The sequence below is a fragment of the Rutidosis leptorrhynchoides genome, chromosome 3 (genome assembly GCF_046630445.1).
Source record: "Rutidosis leptorrhynchoides isolate AG116_Rl617_1_P2 chromosome 3, CSIRO_AGI_Rlap_v1, whole genome shotgun sequence".
NCBI lineage: Eukaryota > Viridiplantae > Streptophyta > Magnoliopsida > Asterales > Asteraceae > Rutidosis > Rutidosis leptorrhynchoides.
In genome coordinates, this window is record NC_092335.1 from 123442357 (window position 1) to 123468238 (window position 25882).

General features: G+C 29.6%; 1 protein-coding gene across 1 annotated transcript; it reads left to right on the forward strand.

The window, feature by feature from the left end:
* Positions 1 to 20289: 20289 nt before the first annotated feature.
* Positions 20290 to 25778, forward strand: LOC139896759 (potassium transporter 11-like). Its single transcript, XM_071879396.1, has 8 exons — positions 20290 to 20735; positions 21256 to 21481; positions 21579 to 21824; positions 22283 to 22333; positions 22424 to 22684; positions 23305 to 23472; positions 23668 to 23922; positions 24563 to 25778. Exons 1-8 carry the CDS (start codon positions 20613 to 20615, stop codon positions 25597 to 25599), a joined length of 2367 nt encoding a protein of 788 aa, XP_071735497.1. The 5' UTR covers positions 20290 to 20612; the 3' UTR covers positions 25600 to 25778.
* The last annotated feature ends 104 nt before the right edge of the window (positions 25779 to 25882 follow it).

Consider the following 25882-nt stretch of genomic DNA (forward strand, 5'->3'; position numbering starts at 1 on the left):
CAGACTTAATAAAAAGGGGCATATTCGATTTCGATAATTCAACCATAGAATGTAGTTTCAATTACTTGTGTCTATTTCGTCAAACATTTATAAAAGCGCATGTATTCTCAGTCCCAAAAATGTAAAAAGTAAAAGGGAGCAAATGAAACTCACCATACTGTATTTCGTAGTAAAAATACATACAACATCATTGAACAAGTGTAAGGTTGGCCTCGGATTCACGAACCTATATTAATTATATATATTTATATGTTTGGTTAATATCTATCAAACAATTCAGGTCAAGTCATAGTGTATCACAATCCTAATGCTCGAGACTAATATGCAAAAGTCAACAAAAGTCAATTTGATTCAAAATGATTTCCAAAATTTATACATGATTATTATATAATTCAAATATCGTCGTTTTATATTTTTAAATATTTTTTTAAAAGATTTATTAGAGTAAATAATAAATAAAATTTATATTAAAATTTATATAATAAAATATACTTTTATATATCTTAGATAATAGAATTTATAAAGTTCATTGAATATCATAAACTGTTATGATAGGTTTTATTAAGGTATTTATATTATTTGTATTACATTTTTATTTGATAAAATAACATTGATAATAATAATAAGTAAAGTTGTATTATTTCGTATTAATAATTATTATTATTCTACTAATAATAATAACAATATTTATATTTACGAAAATGGTATTATAACAATATGAAAATTCTTATTACTAATGAAATTCTATATTAATAATGATATTCCTATTAAAAATAATGATTTTTGTAAAGATGATATTTTTAATATTACATATAATACTTTTAATAATAATAGTGATAAAAGTAATGAAAGATGATAATTTTATTTAAATCAATGTCTTTAAATTTTATCATGATACTCATACTCATTATTTCATAATTTATTCGTTTAATAGTTTTTAATCGTCTTTTATATTGTTTTAGTGTTAATGATAATAATAATTATAATAACTAGGTGTTACTAATATTAGTTTTAATTATAATAATACTAAAAAATAATAAATATTATAATAATATTAATTCTGATAGCTATGTAACGATAATAATAATAATATAACTTTAACGATAGTAATAATAATAAAATAATAATTTTTAATGATACTACTTCTTATAGATAATGATAATAATAATAATAATAATAATAATAATAATAATAATAATAATAATAATAATAATAATAATAATAATAATAATAATAATAATAATAATAATTAGATGAAAGTTATAACGACGATAATAACGACGATAATAATAATCATTTTTAATAATAATACAAAAATTCATTTGACGATAACTTCTAATCCATCCGTCAAAACCATTCGGTATCTAAAGGAAAAGTTCTTAATTTTTCGCTAGCTTTCCAAGGACATGCATATCTTATATCTTATCTCAACCACAGGTGTAACTAATTTAAGATTCAACATAACCTATCTAAGGGCAATATCAAAAGTACAAGCATGCATAAGCCTATTTTCTCGAGCACTAGTCAGGGATACACTATTAATATGTAAAAATTAATTTACGAGTACTCACGTATCAATATTGAGGTTCAATATTGCAGGAAAGGTACGTAGACGCAACGGAGATGACAAACATTAGTTTGACCTCACGAGCATACCCATGAACCATACCTATCACCTCCATAGCTATAACTCATAATTTCCTTAGCCCTATCCTACTCGAAATTCAGTTTTGAAAACATTTGAGCAGAACCTCGTCGTAGTATTTTATGTATATTTAATACTAATAATAACACTAATACCCATAATATAATTAATAATAATAATAATTATTATAATAATAATAATAATAATAATAATAATAATAATAATAATAATAATAATAATAATAATAAATAAAGAATCAGAGAGCAGATAGATAGATAGATAGTATGTGAAAATTTGGCCAGAGTAATCAAAATTTAAAGGACTTGGCCTCACCAAAATCGCATGGGGGCTCCTTTATAATTTCATGAAATCACGTGATTTGCGAATACAGCTGGTACCCAATATTTTTCCATGTCGACACTCTTTTTTTCTTTTTACTTACATGACATGAAACTTAAACTTATATATTATTTAATATATATTATATTTAATCTTTAGAATTAATTAAATATTATATTATATTTACGCTCATGGTAAAAATATAATTTTTACAAAAATGACACGGACGTGGTCTCACGACTCATGTACCACTTTTGGTTTTTCGAGCACACTTTCGTACGTTTACAAAACTAGCCTTTTACGTTACGCGACGTGTACCTTTTACAAAAATTAGACTTACTTATCAATAATTTATCTCTATAAAAATATCACTTATAAAATTTAGCATTGTGGTCATTTACTTACTTAAATCAAAGTCTCGTTGTTTATCAAAATATTTTATTTTAAATTAAACATTTTGTGACATGTACCTTTATTAATAACTAGACTTAAATTAATTAAAAACTAACTCACTCAAAGTGTAACTTAACCTTTTGAGTGTTTTGGTCATTTCCTTTTATAATTCATAATCTTGTTATTTATCAAAGCCCATTTATTAATATTAGTTTAAAATCAAAACATTTTATGACTAATTTAAAATATAGATATATATTTAAAATTTATCTAATAACATATTAGTTAACTTTTCAAAATCAATTATATTTCAAAGTTTGTTTTATAATTGTTTAGAAGATATTATAACACGTTTTGTTTATTCTTTAAGGCTTTAAATAGATCAAATTTCTTTATGCACTAACGTTTTTAAATATCAACCGCATCACTAAGAGAGTGTTACTATCGTGTGCTTAATGAATCTAGAAAACATATATTCTAAATACAAGTCGCAGGTTTTCTATATATATGACTAATAATAGAAATACCAACCTACGTTATTTAAATAAATATATTTTAATAACCAGCTCTATTATATCAAAAAAAAATTTTAACACGTTTGAAAATAGATCAATCAATGTATTATGAAATTCAATTCTCCACTAACTTTTGTCTAACTCTCGATAAGTGACACCTTGTTCTTATTTGAAGATCACTTCACCATTATTTTCGAATACCGTTAAAAGTAAGAGTTTTCTAATTCAAAGTGGACCTCATAACAGAGACTCGTAATCATAATTCAATGTATCTGATAAATCAATCATTTGATATCTTCTTTTAATCTCGTTGATATCTATAATAAACTTAGAAACAAAATACGTTTATGTAAAGTATTAATCCTCAAATACTTTGTTAATGTTTTCAAGTCACCTAATAATCTCATAACTTATTTCCGTATCAATCAAACCATTAAATGTTTTATTAATATTTCTTAGTTTAATAATCACACATATGTACATACACATACATATCTATTTACACATTTTTGTTCATGAATCGACAGACATAGTCAAAGGGTAATTGATTACATGAATATAGTTTTCAAACTTTTCGAGACTCAACATTACAGATTTTGCTTATCGTGTCGGAAACATTTAAAGATTAAAGTTTAAATTTGATCGAAAATTTTCGGGTCACTACATGGTATAGTACTGGACTTTGTACCATGAATGGGCTATATTGGGGTTTCAATTATATTCATATGATGGGCCACTAATTAGGCTTAAATAACTTAAACTATTGGACTTAGATACAAGTCCAACTTCTGTTGGACTAAAACAATGAAGGAAATGATACATGAAGATATTACAGTAAACAAATTAGGAGGATGTTTAGGATTAAATAATGATCATGGCGATATGGATGATGATCACTTAGTTTGATGATGTTACGATTAAGATTATGACTTTGATCATCATTAAGGTTATGATATAGATGATGAAATTCGATTAGATAATGATGATAATAAATATAATAATAATGAATGATGATAATGATATGATGGTACTTACGTGATAATAAATCATGACGTTATGATGGATACAATGTTAATAATACGAAGTATTGATGATGAAAAAGTGAAAGGAAGATGATGGTCGTTGTTTTGATCGATTAGTTTAAGAAGAAGAAGAAGATTGAATCAGATAACGTGATAAATTTGATATTGATACTAACAAAATCAGAAAAATAGAAATGGCTCAATGATTGAGGGGATTATCGGGTTAGTGGGAGGTCAAGAGTTCAAACCCGGACTTGGACATTTTTAAGGACTACTTCGCTGAGGTAGTATTTACTTAATTATTTATGATTATCATTATCTTATTATTATTATCATTATCATTATTAAATATAGTTATTTTCATAAATATTATCAATACAACTAATGATATTATTATTATTTATATTTTGAAACATTTTTATAGTTATCATTATTATTAGTATTATTAATATTATTATTACTTTATTATCATTATTATTATTATTTTTAACATTAGTAACTATTAGTTATATAAAACTATACTTAATACATATAATATAACTATATTTTTTTTAAAATACATAAGATGAATACATTTATGAAACATACAAATTATTAATATAAAATGATATCACTAATAAATGTATATATAAATTTGTTTAATTTCAATTATATATGTGTTAATATATATATATAAATGATATAGGCTCGTGAATCTGAGGCCAACCCTATACTTGTTCAATGTCGTTATATGTATTTTTACTACAAAATACATTAGGTGAGTTTCATTTGCTCCCTTTTTAATTGCTTTTGCAATATATATTTTTTGGGGCTGAGAATACATGCGCTGCTTTTATAAATGTTTACGAAATAGACACAAGTACTTAAAATACATTCTACATTGAGTTGTACCACTGGCATATTTCCCTGTAGCTTGGTAACTAATATTTACATGGGTATTGTAAACGCGAATCCTGTTGATAGATCTATCGGGCCTGACAACCCCAATCGGACTGGACGAACAGTATTCAACGGTTGAACAGTACTTCATTTCGTTACTACACTTGGTACAGTGTAGGAAGATTTCATAATAAAGGGAATATGCGACGTTGATTAAATGTTAAGTATGGTTACCAAGTGCTCAACCACTTAGAATATTTTTATTAAAACGTTTGTGTATATGAAATCTTGTGGTCTATTAAGATATTGAAATGATTGTTATGATAAACCTATGAACTCACCAACCTTTTGGTTGACACTTTTAAGCATGTTTATTCTCAGGTACGAATTAAGTCTTCCGCTGTGCATTTGCTCATTTTATAGACATTACTTGGAGTCGATCATCGCAATGGGACCAAATGTTGATGACTTCGTCCAGGAGGATTAGGACGGGTCATCACAGAAACCATAACCTTTATTTCATCAATAAAGGTTTAAAAAGCTTTACGTAGATTATCAAATAATGATAATCTAAAATATCCTGTTTACACACGACAATTACATAATGGTTTACAATACAATTATATTACAACGAAATAAGTTTCTTGAATGCAGTTTTTACACAATATCATACAAGCATGGACTCCCAATCTTGTCCTTATTTAAGTATGCGACAGCGAAAGCTCTTAATAATCACCTGAGAATAAACATGCTTAAAACGTCAACAAAAATGTTGGTGAGTTATAGGTTTAACCTATATATATCAAATCGTAACAATAGACCACAAGATTTCATATTTCAATATACATCCCATACATAGAGATAAAAATCATTCATATGGTGAACACCTGGTAACCGACATTAACAAGATGCATATATAAGAATATCCTCATCATTCCGGGACACCCTTCGGATATGATATAAATTTCGAAGTACTAAACCATCCGGTACTTTGTATGGGGTTTGTTAGGCCCAATAGATCTATCTTTAGGATTCGCGTCAATTAGGGTGTCTGTTCCCTAATTCTTAGATTACCAGACTTAATAAAAAGGGGCATATTCGATTTCGATAATTCAACCATAGAATGTAGTTTCACGTACTTGTGTCTATTTTGTAAATCATTTATAAAACCTGCATGTATTCTCATCCCAAAAATATTAGATTTTAAAAGTGGGACTATAACTCACTTTCACAGATTTTTACTTCGTCGGGAAGTAAGACTTGGCCACTGGTCGATTCACGAACCTATAACAAATATGTACATATATATCAAAGTATGTTCAAAATATATTTACAACACTTTTAATACATTTTGATGTTTTAAGTTTATTAAGTCAGATGTCCTCGTTAGTAACCTACAACTAGTTGTTCACAGTTAGATGTACAGAAATAAATCGATATATATTATCTTGAATCAATCCACGACCCAGTGTATACACGTCTCAGGCTAGATCACAACTCAAAGTATATATATTTTTGGAATCAACCTCAACCCTGTATAGCTAACTCCAACATTACTGCATATAGAGTGTCTATGGTTGTTCCAAATAATATATATACATGGGTCGATATGATATGTCAAAACATTTGCATACGTGTCTATGGTATCCCAAGATTACATAATATATTAGAATACATGTATAATACAATATAAGTTAGCTAGGATATGATTTGTATAGAATTGTTAATATTTCCCGTAGCTACAAAAATAAAAAAATATCCAATCTTGTTTTACCCATAACTTCTTCACTTTAAATCCGTTTTGAGTGAATCAAATTGCTATGGTTTCATATTGAACTCTATTTTATGAATCTAAACAGAAAAAGTATAGGTTTATAGTCGGAAATATAAGTTACAAGTCATTTTTGTAAGATGTAGTCATTTCAGTTGAAAGAACGACGTCTTGATGACCATTTTGAAAAACATACTTTCACTTTGAGTTTAACCATGATTTTTGGATATAGTTTCATGTTCATAAGAAAAATCATTTTCCCAGAAGAACAACTTTTAAATCAAAGTTTATCATAGTTTTTAATTATCAAACCCAAAACAGCCAGCGGTGTTACTACGACGGCGTATGTCCAGTTTTACGGTGTTTTTCGTGTTTCCAGGTTTTAAATCATTAAGTTAACATATCATATAGATATAGAACATGTGTTTAGTTGATTTTAAAAGTCAGGTTAGAAGGATTAACTTTTTTTGCGAACAAGTTTAGAATTAACTAAACTATGTTCTAGTGATTTCAAGTTTAAACCTTCGAATAAGATACTTTATATGTATGAATCGAATGATGTTATGAACATCATTACTACCTCAAGTTTTGTGGATAAACCTACTGGAAAAGAGACAAATTGATCTAGCTTCAAAGGATCTTGGATAGCTTGAAAGTTCTTGAAGTAGAATCATGACACGAAAACAAGTTCAAGTAAGATTTCCACTCGAAATAAGATTGTTATAGTTATAGAAATTGAATCAAAGTTTGAATATTAGTATTACCTTATATTAGAAAGATATCTTACTGTAAATAAGAAAGATTTCTTGAGGTTGGATGATCACTCTACAAGATTGGAAGTAAGCTAGCAAACTTGGAAGTATTCTTGATTTTATGAAACTAGAACTTGTAGAATTTATGAAGAACACTTAGAACTTGAAGATATAACTTGAGAGAGATCAATTAGATGAAGAAAATTGAAGAATTAAAGTGTTTTTAGGTATTTTTGGTCGTTGGTGTATGGATTAGATATAAAGGATATGTAATTTTGTTTTCATGTAAATAAGTCATGAATGATTACTCATATTTTTGTAATTTTATGAGATATTTCATGCTAGTTGCCAAATGATGGTTTCCACATGTGTTAGGTGACTCACATGGGCTGCTAAGAGCTGATCATTGGAGTGTATATACCAATAGTACATACATCTAAAAGCTGTGTATTGTACGAGTACGAATACAGGTGCATACGAGTAGAATTGTTGATGAAACTGAACGAGGATGTAATTGTAAGCATTTTTTGTTAAGTAGAAGTATTTTAATAAGTGTCTTGAAGTCTTTCAAAAGTGTATGAATACATATTAAAACACTACATGTATATATATTTTAACTGAGTCGTTAAGTCATCGTTAGTCGTTACATGTAAGTGTTGTTTTGAAACCTTTAGGTTAACGATCTTGTTAAATGTTGTTAACCCAATGTTTATAATATAAAATGAGATTTTAAATTATTATATTATCATGATATTATGATGTACGAATATCCCTTAATATGATATATATACATTAAATGTCGTTACAACGATAATCGTTACATATATGTCTCGTTTCAAAATCATTAAGTTAGTAGTCTTGTTTTTACATATGTAGTTCATTGTTAATATACTTAATGATATGTTTACTTATCATAATATCATGTTAACTATATATATAATCATATATATGTCATCATATAGTTTTTACAAGTTTTAACGTTCGTGAATCACCGGTCAACTTGGGTGGTCAATTGTCTATATGAAACCTATTTCAATTAATCAGGTCTTAACAAGTTTAATTTCTTAACATGTTGGAAACACTTAATCATGTAAATAACAATTTCATTTAATATATATATAAACATGGAAAAGTTCGGGTCACTACAGATATTCCTTAAAAAATTGTAAGTTAACCCCAAACCGTGAATTCGATAGACTTAATTTCCAATGATGATTTTGTCTATTAATAGTTGTGGATCGCTTATGTTTGACAAGAGAAAATGGATCAAAGATTTATGTATCGCTAATAATGTTCAATTCTTGGCTATTCAAGAATCTAAATTGTCTCAGTTACAAATGTTTCGTCTTCGTTCGTTTTGGGGTAATAATAATTTGATTTTACCTTGACGTTGGCCCGTGGATACTCGGGAGGTGTCATATCGATATGGGATCCGAACTCTTTTATTCGTAGTAATATTTGGTGTGACGATAATTACGTTATAGTTAAGGGCACTTGGTTACGGTTTAACTTTGAGGTTTACATGGTCAACGTTTATGCGCCTCAAGCCATGGCGGATAAAGTTATTCTTTGGGACAAAATTTCTAACTTTATGGTTAGCAACCCGGGGGATTACATAATGATGGGCGATTGGAATTCTGTTAGAAATATAGATGAACGAAGTGGTTCTATCTTTTGCCATAATGACGCTAGAGTTTTTAACGAGTTTATAGATAACAATATGTTGGTGGATGTTCCATTAGGCGGTCTACAATTTACTTGGCGAACCAAATCGGGTAGTAAACTAAGTAAGATCGATCGCTTCCTTGTTACTAATAATGTTTATAATATTATAAACGATTTGAAGGGTGTAGTTCTTCCCCGAGGCTGTTCGGATCATTCTCCGCTTTTGTTGTTTCAAGAAAAGGTAGACTTTGGTCCGACTTATTTTAAGATTTTCGATTCTTGATTCGCCCGTCCCGACTTCGATCTAGCTGTTCGTAACGCTTGGGAGATCATTAAAGTTGATGTTAATTTGGATATAGTCGCTAAATTTAGGTTGCTAAAAGGTCATCTTAAACAATGGATTCATATGTCGAGGTCCACTGATGTGATACGTTTAAATGAGATTAAAGAAAAAATAAATGACCTTGATAAGTTAATTGATTTGGGAAATGCAACTACTGATGACATCAATATGAGAAATACCCTTAATTCAGAAAGAGAAGACATTACCAAAATCATCAATATTGATACGATACAAAAAGCGTGTATTAAATGGGATGTCGAGGGCGATGAAAACTCCAAATTTTTCCATGCTTCTCTAAAACATAAAAGACGTGTTCAACAAATTCAGGGTGTTTTAGTCGAAGGTGTGTGGTATGATGAGCCGGATGAAATCAAAAATAAATTTGTGGAGTTTTTTGAAAACAGATTCGATCAGCAACATGACATTACTTCTTTCGGTAACGTGGTCCCTAACTCACGCTTGTCTACTACTGATATCGAACAGCTTGATAAAAATGTTGATGATGAAGAGATTAAACGAGCAGTTTGGAGTTGTGGTAGTTCTAAGGCTCCAGGCCCGGACGGTATTTCGTTTCGCTTTCTTAAGCATTTTTGGGACTTATTTTGTTTCGATTTTTGCAGGGATATTCGAGGATTTTTTTCCTCTTGTACCATGCCCCGTGGTGCAAACTCGGCTTTCTTTTCGTTAATACCGAAGATATCTAACCCCATGTTACTTAAGGATTTTCGCCCTATTTTGTTAGTCGGGTGCTTTTATAAAGTGGTTACGAAAATTTTAACGAAACGTTTACAAGGTGTTATTAGCAAGATTATTAGCCCGGTTCAATAGGTGTTCATCGAAGGCCGACAGATTCTTGATGGACCGCTTATGTTGAGTGAGATAATTTCGTGGTATAAAAAGAAAAACGATAAGATGATTCTTTTTAAGGTTGATTTCGAGAAAGCATATGACTCGATCAACTGGGATTATCTTCTTTTCATGCTTTCTACCCTCGGTTTTAGTCATCAATTGTGTGATTGGATTAAAGGATTGTGATGACCCGGAAATTTCTGACCAAATTTAAACTTAATCTTTAACGTTTCCGACACGATAAGCAAAGTCTATAAAACTGAATCTCAAAATTCTTGAACTATTCAATTACCCTGTTTGTCCGACGATCCACGAACGTCATAACATGTATTATATAAACATAAGAGTTTTCAATATATACGGAATCATGCGAATAATATTTATATATGAAATGATAAAAATTTACTATTAAACAATGCTTTTCAAATTAAAAATTTTACGTATTAAGTCGTTTTATTTTTATGATATAATTTTTGTAATTTTTTTTTTAAGAAACGAAGTTAAATTAAAAATGTACAATTTGTAAAGCACAACGTACAACAACGTGTAGCTTAAATAGTTGAATAGAAATTAATTCATTTACTATTCATATGAATAGTAAATTAAACAAAATTAATTAATTTACTATTCACATAAAAGTGACATGATTAAAATTATTAATTATAAGTTACATAAAATACCCCTGAAGTATTTTAAAAATACTACTTTTAAAATCTTAATCGATTCGATTTTATTATTATATTCTACTTTATTATATTATTATATTATTATTTTATTATTATATTATTACTTTATTATATTATTATATTATTATAATTATAAACGTATGATTCCTTTTATTATTATATTATTATTTTATTACTTTATTATATTATTATAATTAAACACGTTTGATTCATTTTATTATTATAATATTATTTTCTAACTATATATATCGATCGATCGATCGATTGCAGAAACACACACATATATGTACATATATATTTATTTCATATATTTTTATTCCGTAATAATTCTAGTGCAATATTCAAATTAAGTATTAGTAGTATACATAAAATACTACGATGGAGTTATGCTCGGGGGATTTTCAAAACGGAATTTTAGGAGCGGGATAGAGCTAAGGAAAATTATGGGTTATAGCTTTGGATGTTATGGATAATGTTCATGGGTATTGTTCACAAGTCAAATCTAGTGTTTATCATCTCTGTTGCGTCTACGTACTTTCCTGCAATATTGAATCACAATATTGATACGTGAGCATTCATATCTTATCTTTTATATATTAATAATGTATACATGTCTAGTGCTCGAGTATATATGTTTATGCATGCTTGTATGCTAAATTTCATCGTTAAACAGTTTATAATGAATCACGAATTAAATACATATATTACTGATAAAAGGTATATGATATGCATGTTTTTGGAAAGCTGGCAAAAAATCAATAACTTTTCATTTAGAAAACGCGTAATTTCGGTGAACGAATTAAAAGATATGATCAACTGAATTATGATTGACATTAATTGAAATTGCTCTTGAATCTACAATTGATATTTAAACAACTTGTTTGTAAGATTGATAAATTAGATTTTTTAATATTACCAGCCGAGTAAATGAATCCTTATATAAGGCACGTCTCGTTTTGTTGAATAATTGTCAAAATTGACTGTTTTATCATGTTTTAAAGCCTTATAAAAACTATAGTCTAATTTTACAAGAATTGGGAAACTATGTGAAATCTTAAAATGTTTCGATTGCCATGATCATTCAACTATAGTATTAAGTCAGATTGACTTTTTGAAATGACTTTTGATAAACTTTTGTATGTTGATCTCGAGCATTAGGATTGTGATACACTATGACCTGACCTAGCTTGATAGACATTTATTGACCAACATATGTTCTCTAGGTTGAGATCTACGGTTATTTGGTATTTCAAGTTTCGGTCACATTTCGGTGAACAACTTTATGTGCTGCTAAGGTGAGTTTCATATGATCCCTTTTACTCTTTACATTTTTGGGCTGACAATACATGCAAATGCTTTATTAACTGATTTACAATATTTATATGCGTGAGTTTCATTTTCTCCCTTTTTAATTACTTTTGCAATCTATATTTTTGGGCTGAGAATACATGCACTTTATTTTAAACGCAATGGATACAAGTACATACTAAATTCTACACTGAGTTTAAACTGAAAATCCCTTAGCTTTAGTAACTAGTAACTGCCAGTTATAAGAACTGGTGGGCGCGAGTAGTAGTATATGGATCCATAGGGCTTGACATCCCCGTCTGTTCCAGGTATAGAAACCCTAGCATGAACTATAAAACAGACGTATCCTATTTGAGGTTAGTACACGTTAGTTTGCGTGTATTGTACATGTTGGTTGCATGTATGTTAAAACAGGGGTACTTATTAAAAAGTTAAAGTTTAGTTACCATGGTGCTCAATCTTGTAGAATATTTTGATAAACGTTTCTGGATGAAACAACTGAAATCTTGTGATCCACCTTTATATACAGATTATGTGCAACACTAAAACTATGAACTCACCAACCTTTGTGTTGACACTTGTTAGCATGTTTATTCTCAGGTTCCCTAGAAGTCTTCCGCTGTTTGCTTATATGTTAGACAAGATATGTGCATGGAGTCATACATGCTTTATTCGAGAAAATGTTGCATTCACAAATCATCACCATCTATCTTATTTTGACTGCATTGTCAATGGAAGTATTGTTGTAAACTATTATATTACGGTGACTGTCTATATGTAGAAATCATCAGATGTCAAAAACCTTTGATTTAAATATTCATTTATGGTGTGCCTTTTCAAAAGAATGCAATGTTCACAAAGCGTATCATATAGATGTCAAATACCTCGCAATGAAATCGATGAATGACGTGTTCGTCCATATGGATTTGGAGCGATCGTCACAAGGATGCCTTCATTACGCTAAATCTTCGGTTCTTATTAATGGTAGTCCGTCCCGTGAATTTCCTCTAAAAAGGGGACTGAGACAAGGTGATCCACTTAGTCCTTTCTTATTTATCATTGTCATGAAAGGTCTCCACCTTGCCTTTCATCGAGCCATGGAAATTAATTATATTCAAGGGATTAAAGTGGGTTCGGATTTGATCCATTTGTCACACTTTATTTATGCGGATGATGTGATAATTTTCTCAGATTGGAGAGTTACGGAAGTAAGGCATATACTTATTATTCTTGACATTTTTTATCGTGTATCAGGGTTGAGATTAAACATCTCTAAATCCCATATTTTCGGTGTAGGTGTTTCGGATAATGAGGTTGTTTCACTTGCTAATGTTATTGGGGCAAGAGCGGGTTTCTTTCCGACTACGTATCTCGGTTTACCCATTGGTTCGAATATGAAAAGAATTGCTAATTTGGAGCCTTTACATGAAAAGTTTCGTGCTAGACTTTCATCATGGAAGGCAAGTCATATTTCTTCAGGAGGTAGACTAACGTTAGTAAAATCGGTCATGGGAAGTATAGGGATTTATTTGATGTCCCTATTCAAATACCCGGAGGCTATGTTAAAACGGCTCGAATCGATTAGGGCTCGTTTCTTTTGGGGTGGAACGAATTCTTCTAAAAGAATGGCATGGATCAAATGGGACAAAGTGTTGGCTTCTTATGATAATTCTGATGACCCGTCCTAATCCATATGGACGAATACATTACATTTGGTTAGATCGCGAGGTACTTGACCTCTATATGATACATTTTACAAACATTGCATTGGTTTTTAAAAGACAAACTTTCATTACATCGAAAGTTGACGAGCATGCATACCATTTCATAATATATACAACTATAATTGACTTAATAATAATCTTGATGAACTCAACGACTCGAATGCAACGTCTTTTGAAATATGTCATGAATGACTCCAAGTAATATTTCTAAAATGAGCAAATGCACAGTGAAATATTTCTTTCATACCTGAGAATAAACATGCTTTAAAGTGTCAACCAAAAGGTTGGTGAGTTCAATAGTTTATCATAAACATTCATTTTCATCATTTTAATAGACCACAAGATTTTCATTTTCAGTTCTCATAAATATACGTCCCATGCATAGAGACAAAAATCATTCATATGGATTGAACACCTGGTAACCGACCTTAACAAGATGCATATAGAATATCCCCATCATTCCGGGACACCCATTGGACATGATAAAATCGAAGTACTAAAGCATTCCAAATTCCAGAATGGGGCTTGTTGGGCCCAATAGATCTATCTTTAGGATTCGCGTCAATTAGGGGGTCTGTTCCCTAATTCTTAGGCTACCAAGCTAAAAAGGGGCATATTCGGCTTCGATCATTCAACCATATAATGTAGTTTCAATTACTTGTATCTATTTTGTAAAACATTTATAAAAGCAGCGCATGTATTCTCAGTCCCAAAAATATATATTGCAAAAGCATTTAAAAAGGGAGCAAATGAAACTCACGATACAATATTTTGTCGTAAAAATATTCACATGACGATACTGAACAATGCAGGGTTGGCCTTGGATTCACGAACCTATATCATTTATATATACATTAACACATATAATTAACATGTAATAATAATCAAACCCGTTTGTATATGTTAATTATATATTACTTATTTAAAATAGTAATGTAATATTTATATAGTTTTTATATATGTATTTAATATATTTGTATGAATAACTTTTGGTTTGTTAAAATAATGTCTTTACTAATACTAAAATAGTGTTAATAATAATAACAATTAGTTTTAATATTGAAAATACTAACTTTGATAATAATACAAATCACTTTATTTGTAGTAACTAATATATTAAAAATAATGACACTTAGAATAATGATACTTTTAGTAATAATGGTCATAATAATAATACTTGTAAGAAATTATCAATTTTTCTGTTACTGATAGTTATGATAATAATAATAATTATAATCATGATAGTAATTATAATATATCTAAATATTTTAGTTATAATGATAATAATAATGATACTTCGTTTAAAAGTTCATAACCATGATTATTCTTATATCATAATTATTTTCATGTTCAAATTCGAGTTCAAATTATATCCTATGATTATTGATCATCTTTTTATGAAAAGCATCTCCGTGATACATCTATTAACCTTACATTCATGTTCTAAATCTTACACATTTTATAATCTTTTATGACATGACACATAGTTTTTAATTATATTCGTAACCATTTCATAATATTTATAATAGTAGTAATAATAACCTTAACATTAATATTAATGATGATAGTAAATATAATAATAATACTTATGATAAAAATATTAATGATAACAATAATAACGATAATCATACTTTTATAATTGTTAAAATCATATTAGTACTTATAATCATAAATGTTAACCTTTATAATAATACTTGTATTAATAATAATAAGTGTTCTAAACTAACAATAATAATAATAATAATAATAATAATAATAATAATAATAATAATAATAATAATAATAATAATAATAATAATACAATAACAATAATAATTGTAATATCAATAATAATAATAATTATAATGATTTTTTTTTAAAAAAAAAAGACTACCTTAGAATGCCCATTTTAAAAAGAATTGCACCAAGCAGGGATTGGACCCGAGACCTCACGCTTCCCCGACACACACTTAAACTAGCTGGGCTGTGCCCATTTTCCGAAATATTACTGAACCAAAATATTTTTAACCCGAATTCATTTTCTATTTTCATCATCTTCTTCTTCAATCTAAACCGTCGACCAGAGATCCATCCAATCTCAAATTGAAATTTGATTTATGTTTGAAACATAAATAGAAACGACATATCTGTAATTAACATACATAATTAAAAAAAATTTATAAAACAGAATACAGCAGCTGTAATCATCGCTGCCAAGAACAAAAAAAAAATTTGATTTTTGATTTTTGATTTTTGAAATGTTTTAGCCAATGATTATAAAATGAGTTGAGTTTCAAATGATCATTAGGATCTTTCTCAATCACTAATTTCAACGAAAACGATTTACAAAACTTCAATTTGAATGAAGAACACAGGTTTGACTTTTTGCTCTTAAAGGTTTGACTCGAAAATTATCAATCTATAGAAAGAATTGAGACTTGAAAATTTACAGGGAGTTCGAGTACGAGATGCCTAACAATCCTGCATTAATGGATTTTGAGATTGATTTAGAATTCAAGTTTTGGTAAAAAAAAAAAAATGAACAGAGTGTCGAGCGGTTTTATCTAATTTTGTTTTGCTTTTTGATTTCCACAAATGCAACCTTTAATATATAAAACGAATTAATAATTGGAGTTGAAACACTGGTTAATCACAGATTGTATTATTGTGAAAATAGGGTCGATCGTACAGAAAAGGTAATAAGGTTGAAAGGGATCGCTAGCAAATGCATGAATATATCTGTATACATCGATTATATATATCTGATTTTATAATTAAATCTGATTTTATGGACCTGTATATATTTATTTATTTGTATATTAATTAATCTTATTAATTAGTAATTATAAATAACTATAACAATAATGCTCTTAATATAATAATAATAATAATAATAATAATAATAATAATAATAATAATAATAATAATACTATAACAATTTATATATATATATATATATATATATATATATATATCAAACTTTATATGTTATAAATTGAAAATTAATACTATTAAATACTGATTTTAATTTTAATAATAATAATAATGAAAGTAATACTAATTTTAGTATAACACTTATATTTCTAACTTATAATTACACTTAATATATTAATATTATACAATATATATTACATGATAACATATGCTAAATATTTAATATTTAAACATCTTAATATAAATACTTTGTATAATGTGTGTTTGCATATGAAAAGATAATATATAAGTAATATATATATTTATAACTTTTATATATATTCTAATATACATATGATGATAATTAATATAGAAATCATATATATCTATTCATAGCTTTATATTAGTAATAATTTTTTTTATCTTGTATACTATTTTACATATTTACTTCTAATAATTCAACTATATTTTATTATTTCTAATTATTATATATCCTTACATTTCATTAATTATGTAATACTTGTTTTATAATAACATATTTGAATATTTATATATTTTATATATTTTATATATATTACAATATACCTATAATATTAATTATACATAGTACTCATATAATTATATATAGATTCATTTTAGATTACACTTAATTATTTTGTATCTTATTTTACATACTTAATTCTAATGTTTACATTATATTTTATAAATTCAAATTATTATATATATTTACATTTATATATTTATTTATTTATTTAAATACATATTCATTTACATCCAATTGTTCGTGAATCTTCGGAAGCGGTCGAAGGTCAAATGATATTATGAATATAGTTTACAAACTTTGTTACTCAACATTACAGAATTTGCTCATCTTGTCAAAATCAAATACGAATTAAGTTTAAATTTGGTCGGAAATTTCCGGGTCGTCACAATAATGGGGGTCTAAACATTGGTAGTCTCAAAGCGTTTAATTTAGCTCTTATTTTTAAATGGAGGTGGCGGTATTTAACAAACCCTAACGATTTGTGGGTCACTATTATTAAAGCTATTCATGGTAACGATTTTGATAAGGTTGCTGTTTCATCCCATAGTATATGGGCGGACGTTGTCTCCACTTGTAGTAAGGTTATCTCCAACAATTTGTTACCTCCGGATACTATCAAGTTGGTTGTTGGTAATGGTAATTCTATTCGCTTTTGGCATGATTCTTGGTGTGGTAACTCATCTCTTGCCTCTCGTTTTAATAGACTGTTTCATCTTGATGCAAATTCGGATTGTTTTATTGTGGATAAGGTTGTCAATGATAATTGGAATTTTTCATGGGTTAGAGACATTTCGAATGGCCGAAACAAAAATGCTTTTAACGAGTTACTAGAACAGATTGGTATCCCAATTTTGCGTGATCATCCTGATGGGTGGAAGTGTTCGATTAGTGCAGATGAGGGATTTTTGGTTAGAGCAGCTCGCAAAATTATAGACCGAAATTCCTTGCCTTCATCACAGCTCAAAACAGTTTGGTATGGTTTTATTCCGAGAAAAGTTAATGTGTTTATATGGAGATTACGTTTAGACAATTTATAATCAAATCTTAACGGCCCATAAATAAATCTAAGTCTAATACCTCATCTAAAAAATTAAAAATCTATCATGAGCTACAGTTTGTAAGGATACAGCTTAAGTTTCCACCTTCTTTTCCTTTTCTCCTTTATCTTCATTTCTTAAGTGTTACCTTTTTAACTTTTTAAAAAATAAAGTGTAATTAAGTGTGAAATTACAAATTATCTCCACTGATGTTGTTGTAAATGTTATATAAATATTATAACAAATACCAACAAATTACACGGTATGTCATTTATTTTATTTTTTTACCATTTTAAGGTTATTTTACAGGATTTTTCTTCTTTCTTTTCAAATTTATTGTTAGTGTATCATTTTGAAAAGTTCTAAATTAGTTAGAGGTAAGACTTAAAAATTAATACAAAAATACATGTAAGTACTTCCTTTTCAAATTATGTGTTTTATGTATGGACAAATATAATATTCCCTCCGTTCCATATTAGGCCACTTCTTATCTACCGTCAACGAACCCATTAACGATTTGTGACCCAATAACATTGATTGGTAGCATTCAGTTAAATGGTCCGTTTGTGAGTGCTACAACGGAAATATCAAATGTGCAAGTGGGCCCCGATGACTATTTTATTTAATTTTATTACATGTACACCCTTTTTTGTGTTTATTATTATATTTTAATAATTAAAATTTAAATGGGTTAAAGTTTAAAATGAAGTGTATGATAGTGAGCGTTTAGTGAAAGGAATGTTAAAGGGTTTGTGGTGATGTGGCGCTGATGTGGCAGTAAAAATGTATGTGAAAGAACTGAACGATTGCAAGTGGCCTTAATAGTCTGGTATTTCATTTTTGGTTGTCCTAAATTAATAGCTCACTTTCATATATAGATAAGAATAATAAGGTAAAATTCTATTATATGCTTAATGTATGTGGATAGGAATCATAGGATTAAAAAAGAAAGAAAAAGTAAGGGTAAACTGGAAAGTAAACAGAAATTAAAGTATTTTTCTGTGTGTTTTTTGTCTATACTATTAATATGTGACTCATATGTGACTGGTGTGTTTGCTTGCCTCTTAATGAAATGGTTCAACGCTGAATGATGAATCATTCAGCATTCAGAGCGTTTGTTTCTGACCTCTGAATGACATATGATGCTGAATGGTTCAGAATTTACTGCTGAACCATTCAGAGCTGAAACGCTCTCTTAACCATTAAAAGCCTAAATTTTTTGAAATATTCTTCTAAAATCATATCCTGAACACTTAAATATATTGAATTTTTAATTCATATTACATGTTAATAAGGTAATTTTACTTAATCCATATCATTTATTTTAAATGATTATCAAACAGCTTTTTTCATTCAGAACAAAATTAATTTAGAGACTTTGAATCATTCAGATTTTGAACTATTCAGCGCTAAATCATTCAGTTTTATCAAACAAATCTTTAGTATATTTGAGGAGGTAGTATAATTTTTTGATCATTCAGTTTTATCAAACGTACCCTCGTAGTATATTCGAGGAGGTAGTATAACTTTAGAATTCGTTCAAATTTGATCCACCAGTGTAGAGAGTCGAGACCATACTGTTACATGGAGTAGCAAATTAAACATTTTTTTTATTTTAATTAAAACCGAATCATCAAGATTCAAGAATATATAAACAACATCTGACGTTTATAAACGTGTTACCATGAAAGTGACTGCAACCAATACTCTCTCTCATCTCTCTCAATAATGTATGTGAGAGAGAGATGGAGATTGTGTAATTTTACTCAATTAAAATTAATACTTGAGTTGAAATTGAAATACTAGGACAACACAAACAAAAATTGTTCACCCCAATTTCATGTACATCCAATTATCTTGATAGCCCCCTTTTCCTTCTTCTGTTTTTTCTTCTTACTGTAGGGTCTTTGTCCTCTTATGTTTTGTGGCTCATAAGTATTAGTCCTTATTCCAAATACCCACAAATAAAAATTATTCCTTTATAAGAATTTATGAGCTAAAAGATAACCCAGAACCTTAGTTAAATTAATGGAATTTGTTCAATTTTGATGGTGACATCACTTGGGTTGTTGTAAAAGTTGGATTTTTCTTAGTGGGGTTCTATCAATTTGATTGATTGAGAATCAAATTCAGCTGAATAGGGATCATTTTAGTGATTAACTTGAAGTTGATGTGAATTGATCCAAATCTTGAATTGATAAAGAGGTTTTAAAGAAGTGGATGCAAGCTGAAATTTTGATCTAGAAATATGGCAAGTGATCTTATGAGTGATGAGGATGAGTCAAAAGGTGGCATGTGGGCTTTGGAGCAGAAGATTGACCAGCCTATGGATGAAGAAGCTGGTAGACTTAAACATATGTATAGAGAAAAGGTAACTTTTTGCTACTTTTTAGTAATTTTTTTGAGCTTTTCCTAATTGTCTTTAAGTTGTTATTTTTTATTTCTCACTGATTTTGTCCTATATTGGACTTTTATGATTATGATCTATTGTTTTGTATTTATAGAATTCTAATGTCTATATATGTGTTTTGTTTTTCTAAATTGGGATTATACCTAGTTGATTTATGATTTCCTCTTGGTGGCTTTGAGATTTATTTACTGATAAAGTAATTTGAATCTTGGTGTGTTATATCTATGATTGGTGATTAATTGTGTTTGACTAAATGTCTAAATTGATCATGCAAAAATGAGTTTTGCTTAAATTTCTCAGAAATTGACTTTGACTTTGACTACCCTGAAGTGTCATGCTTCTTTCTGAATAAATTTGTTATGATTTTGGATGATTAAGGCTTTGTCAACTATGTTAAGAAACAAAGTTGTAATTTTGTTATGTTACTTGTGTAGTAATAAAGGTCAATAACTCTTTGTTAGCGAATAATTGTGAAATGCAGAAGTTTTCTGCAATGTTGCTACTGAGATTTGCTTTTCAAAGTCTCGGAGTTGTTTATGGCGATTTAGGAACGTCTCCTTTGTATGTATTCAACAATACATTTCCTAATGGAATCGAGCATACAGAAGACATAATTGGCGCACTTTCGTTGATCATTTACTCACTTACACTTGTGCCGCTTATCAAATATGTTTTCATTGTTTGTCGCGCAAATGATAATGGTCAAGGTACATTTTTCCCTTCAACTTGTGACTAATCATTAATTAATGTCTAGTTATTTACATAATAGCAGTATTTTATTTCCTGAATGTAATTTATATTCAGGTGGAACGTTTGCTCTTTACTCATTATTGTGTCGACACGCAAAAGTTAATACAATTCCTAATCAGCATAAAACTGATGAGGAATTGACAACTTATAGTCGAAGTACAATTCACGAGAAGTCGTTTGCTGCAAAAACAAAGAGATGGTTGGAAGGACCATTATATAAAAAGAATGTTCTTCTTCTACTTGTTCTTATCGGTGCTTGCATGGCAGTTGGGGATGGAGTTTTAACTCCTGCTATTTCAGGTAAACTAGACAAGTTACAACTCATCTAAGGGGGTGTTTGGATATGCGTTTTGAAAGTGTTGGTGTTTTTTCTTTTTAATGATTATACTAGATAATGAGTTTATATTTAGTAAACAAAAGTAGAAGAAGTGCACTCTGATTATTTGTATGACTTAATACTTAGTTATTAGTATGACTTAATACTTAGTTGATTCAGTGCACTCGTGTGTCTTCCCTGTCCGGAATACGTACGGACATTTATCAAAAGGTTATTGGGTTTTAACCAAATTCAAACAGATTTTGAACCATTCAACACTTAATCATACTCTTTTATCAAACATAGCCTAAGAGTCTCTCAATTTAGGTTCAAAGAAGAGTTTTTTTTCTAAATTATTATTTTAAGTTAATATTGTAATCTGAAGATATAAAGCATCATATGCTTATATAAAATATCTGACTAACATAGCTATTTTGATCAGTTCTATCGGCCTCCGGTGGCATCAAGATAGACCACCCTGGGATGAGTAATGGTACGTCTTGATACTTAAACTAAACATTCTCAATTAAAAGATTGTTCATACAATTTTGTTTTGTTCTAAATAACGTAGTGTTTCTTGCAGATATTGTTATACTTGTGGCGGTTGTCATATTACTAGGTTTGTTTAGTCTGCAACACTATGGTGTTGATAAAGTTGGATGGCTTTTTGCTCCAGTTGTCTTGCTTTGGTTTCTTTTCATTGGAGGAATTGGAATTTTCAATATCTGGAAACATGATGTCGGGGTGTTGCGGGCGTTTTCACCCTTTTATATTTTTCGCTACTTTAAACGAAGAGGAAAAGATGGCTGGACTTCACTTGGAGGAATCATGCTCAGTATAACAGGTCATCTCTCTCTCTCTCTCTCTCTCTCTCTCTCTGTGTGTGTGTGTGTGTGTGTGTGTGTGTGTGTGCGCGTGCGCGCGTGTGGACAGTGGAAATGATTAAGCTATAATTTATGGAAATTCAATAAGTGCAAAAGTCAATGATAGTTAAATAGATAAGTATATGTGATATTATGTTCATTGAATATGACCAACCTTTCAACCTGCCCGGTTAAGTCAAATGAAAAAGTCAAACAAATTAAGTTATATTATCAAGTGACAGCCACTGATTCACAAGTGGGTATATATGCTGAATTGATAAAGCATATGTTTTGGTAATGCTGACTTAATAAAACAGTTATTTAACAGGCCTGAGAGAATACAAAAGTCTATGATAGTTACTTGTAAAGGGAACAGGTAAAATAGTCAAAGAAAACATAGCCACAAGATTGTTTTTAAAATAGAGGTGGCATTTTTGACCCAATTACTTATAAAGGAAATAGATCAATGGGTCAAACAGGTGAAGTCATGCAAAATGTACTTCTAATACATAAAACCAACTAATTAATGTATTCAAAAAATTAGATCAGTGTGGATACAATCAAGAGTACTAATGAATAATGATTGTTAACAATATTACAGGGACGGAGGCACTTTTTGCTGACCTGGCACATTTTCCAGTGTCAGCAATCCAGCTGGCATTTACGGTTGTTGTATTTCCATGCCTTCTTCTTGCCTATTCTGGACAAGCCGCCTACCTCATAAAAAACAAGGACCATGTGTCTGATGCATTTTACCGATCTATTCCAGGTTCATATTATCCAATTATAATATTATATATATTAAATTAAATTATATATAAAATATGAGATGAGATTAACACAAAAATATTTTTCTTATAACATAACTAAAATGTTTAGTCCATTTTAATACTCGATCACATTATGATTTTCTTTTAATAAAGAAATTAAAATTTAAGTAATACAACTTTGGATGATTTTGCAGATGGTGTATATTGGCCGATGTTTGTTATTGCAACATTAGCTGCTATAGTTGCAAGTCAGGCGACTATTTCTGCTACGTTTTCAATAATCAAACAGGCAAATGCACTTGGTTGTTTTCCAAGAATTAAGGTGATACATACGTCAAGTGAATTTCTCGGGCAGATTTATATACCGGATGTCAATTGGATCATTATGGTTCTTTGCATTATTGTGACTGCTGGATTCAAAAAACAAAATCAAATCGGAAATGCTTATGGTCAGTATACTGTTTCATTTACCGTTTCACATAGATATAGATATTATGGTTATATATCTTTAGATACACACACAAGGGCAAAAATACTAAGGGGCAGGGGGGCACCTGCCCCAGTGGATTTGTGAAATTTTCAGGCCCAAAATTTTGGATTTTTTTATTTTGCCCCTAGTGGATTTTTTTTCCAGGCCTAAAAGCCTTCATATTTTGCCCCAAAGCCTCCATATTTTGCCCCAACCCAAAAGCCCTTTACCCAAAAGGTTTATTTACATGGAAGAGTGGAAGAAATTTTTTTTTTTTTTTTTTTTTTTTTTTTGACGAATATTATTGATAAACTCGTTAACATTCATCAAGATGAACGTTACCAAAATGAACATAAAAGTTGACTAATGTTATCAGCCATATGTATTTGACAAATACTCATCGAACAAATATTCAATAATCTAATCTAAATTCTAAAATCAATAACATTCATCATGGCGTTCGATTGATGAATGTTAATGAGTTTACAACTTTATTGAATTATTCGTTTAGTGAATATTAGTCAAATCCGTATAGGTTTATAAATATCAACTGATAACATCCACTTTGGTTAACATAAATCTTTTTAAAGTAGTATTAAGTTTGTAATCAATATTTACAGGAACGGCGGTCGTCATAGTCATGCTCGTCACAACGTTCTTGATGATATTGATTATGCTACTCGTGTGGCGTTGTCATTGGCTTCTCGTCTTCATATTTGCCGCCTTATCTCTAGTCGTTGAATGCACATACTTTTCAGCCGTCCTTTTCAAGGTCGATCAAGGTGGTTGGGTCCCACTTGTGATAGCCGCCGTCTTCCTTTTCATCATGTACATTTGGCATTACGGAACGGTAAAACGGTACGAGTTTGAAATGTATAGTAAGATTTCAATGGCATGGATTCTTGGTCTCGGTCCAAGTTTAGGTCTAGTCCGGGTCCCGGGAATTGGGCTCGTGTACACCGAGCTTGCAAGTGGGGTCCCACATATATTCTCCCATTTCATAACTAACTTACCCGCCATCCATTCGGTTGTCGTTTTCGTGTGTGTTAAGTACCTTCCGGTTTACACCGTCCCAGAAGACGAACGATTTCTCGTTAAAAGAATCGGGCCGAAGAATTTTCACATGTTTAGATGCGTTGCGAGGTACGGGTACAAAGATCTACACAAAAAAGACGACGAATTTGAAAAAAAACTTTTTGAGAATTTGTTCATGTTTGTTAGACTCGAGTCAATGATGGAAGGCGGGTCCGATTCGGATGAGTATAGTTTGTACGGTCAGCAAACAACTCGTTCGAGAGATTTTTTGCTTCCCGAAAACGCAAATAACAATACGAATACGTTTTCTTCCGTTGTTGACCTCACGATATCATCGTGTGACTCGATAGTGCCGGTTAAATCGCCAGTGATGTCATCAGGGCATGTGAGTAGTCATACGGAGGTCGATGAAATGGAGTTTTTAACGAGTTGTCGAGATGCAGGGGTGGTCCACATAATGGGGAATACGGTAGTTAGGGCGAGGCGGGATTCGGCGTTTTATAAGAAGATTTCGATTGATTATGTGTATGCATTTTTGAGGAAGATTTGCAGGGAGAATAGTGTGATCTTTAATATTCCTCATGAGAGTCTTTTGAATGTTGGTCAGGTGTTTTATGTGTAATTATAGTGTTGAACTGGATATTTAGATCTTGTAGTTCATTCTTTTAATGAGTTTGGACATATTTGTATTTGTGTAATTGAATTTTGGTTGTTTCTTTTAAGAAAAATAATAATATATTGTGCTAACATCACATAATGATAGGTGATCTTAGCTTCTGAATGAAAAGTTGATTGTGTTGAAGTGTTAGAATTTAAATGGTCAAAATGTAAAATGTAAAAGTTTATTTAGTTGACAAATAAACAAGTAGTTACCCTATCAAACTTTTGTACTATCAACAACATCA

Coding starts and splice junctions, on each gene's coding strand:
- LOC139896759 (XM_071879396.1), top strand. CDS start 20,613: ATGGCAAGTGATCTTATGAGTGATGAGGATGAGTCAAAAGGTGGCATG. Junction 20,736..21,255: donor AACATATGTATAGAGAAAAG/GTAACTTTTTGC, acceptor TGTGAAATGCAG/AAGTTTTCTGCAATGTTGCT. Junction 23,473..23,667: donor ATTTTACCGATCTATTCCAG/GTTCATATTATC, acceptor ATGATTTTGCAG/ATGGTGTATATTGGCCGATG.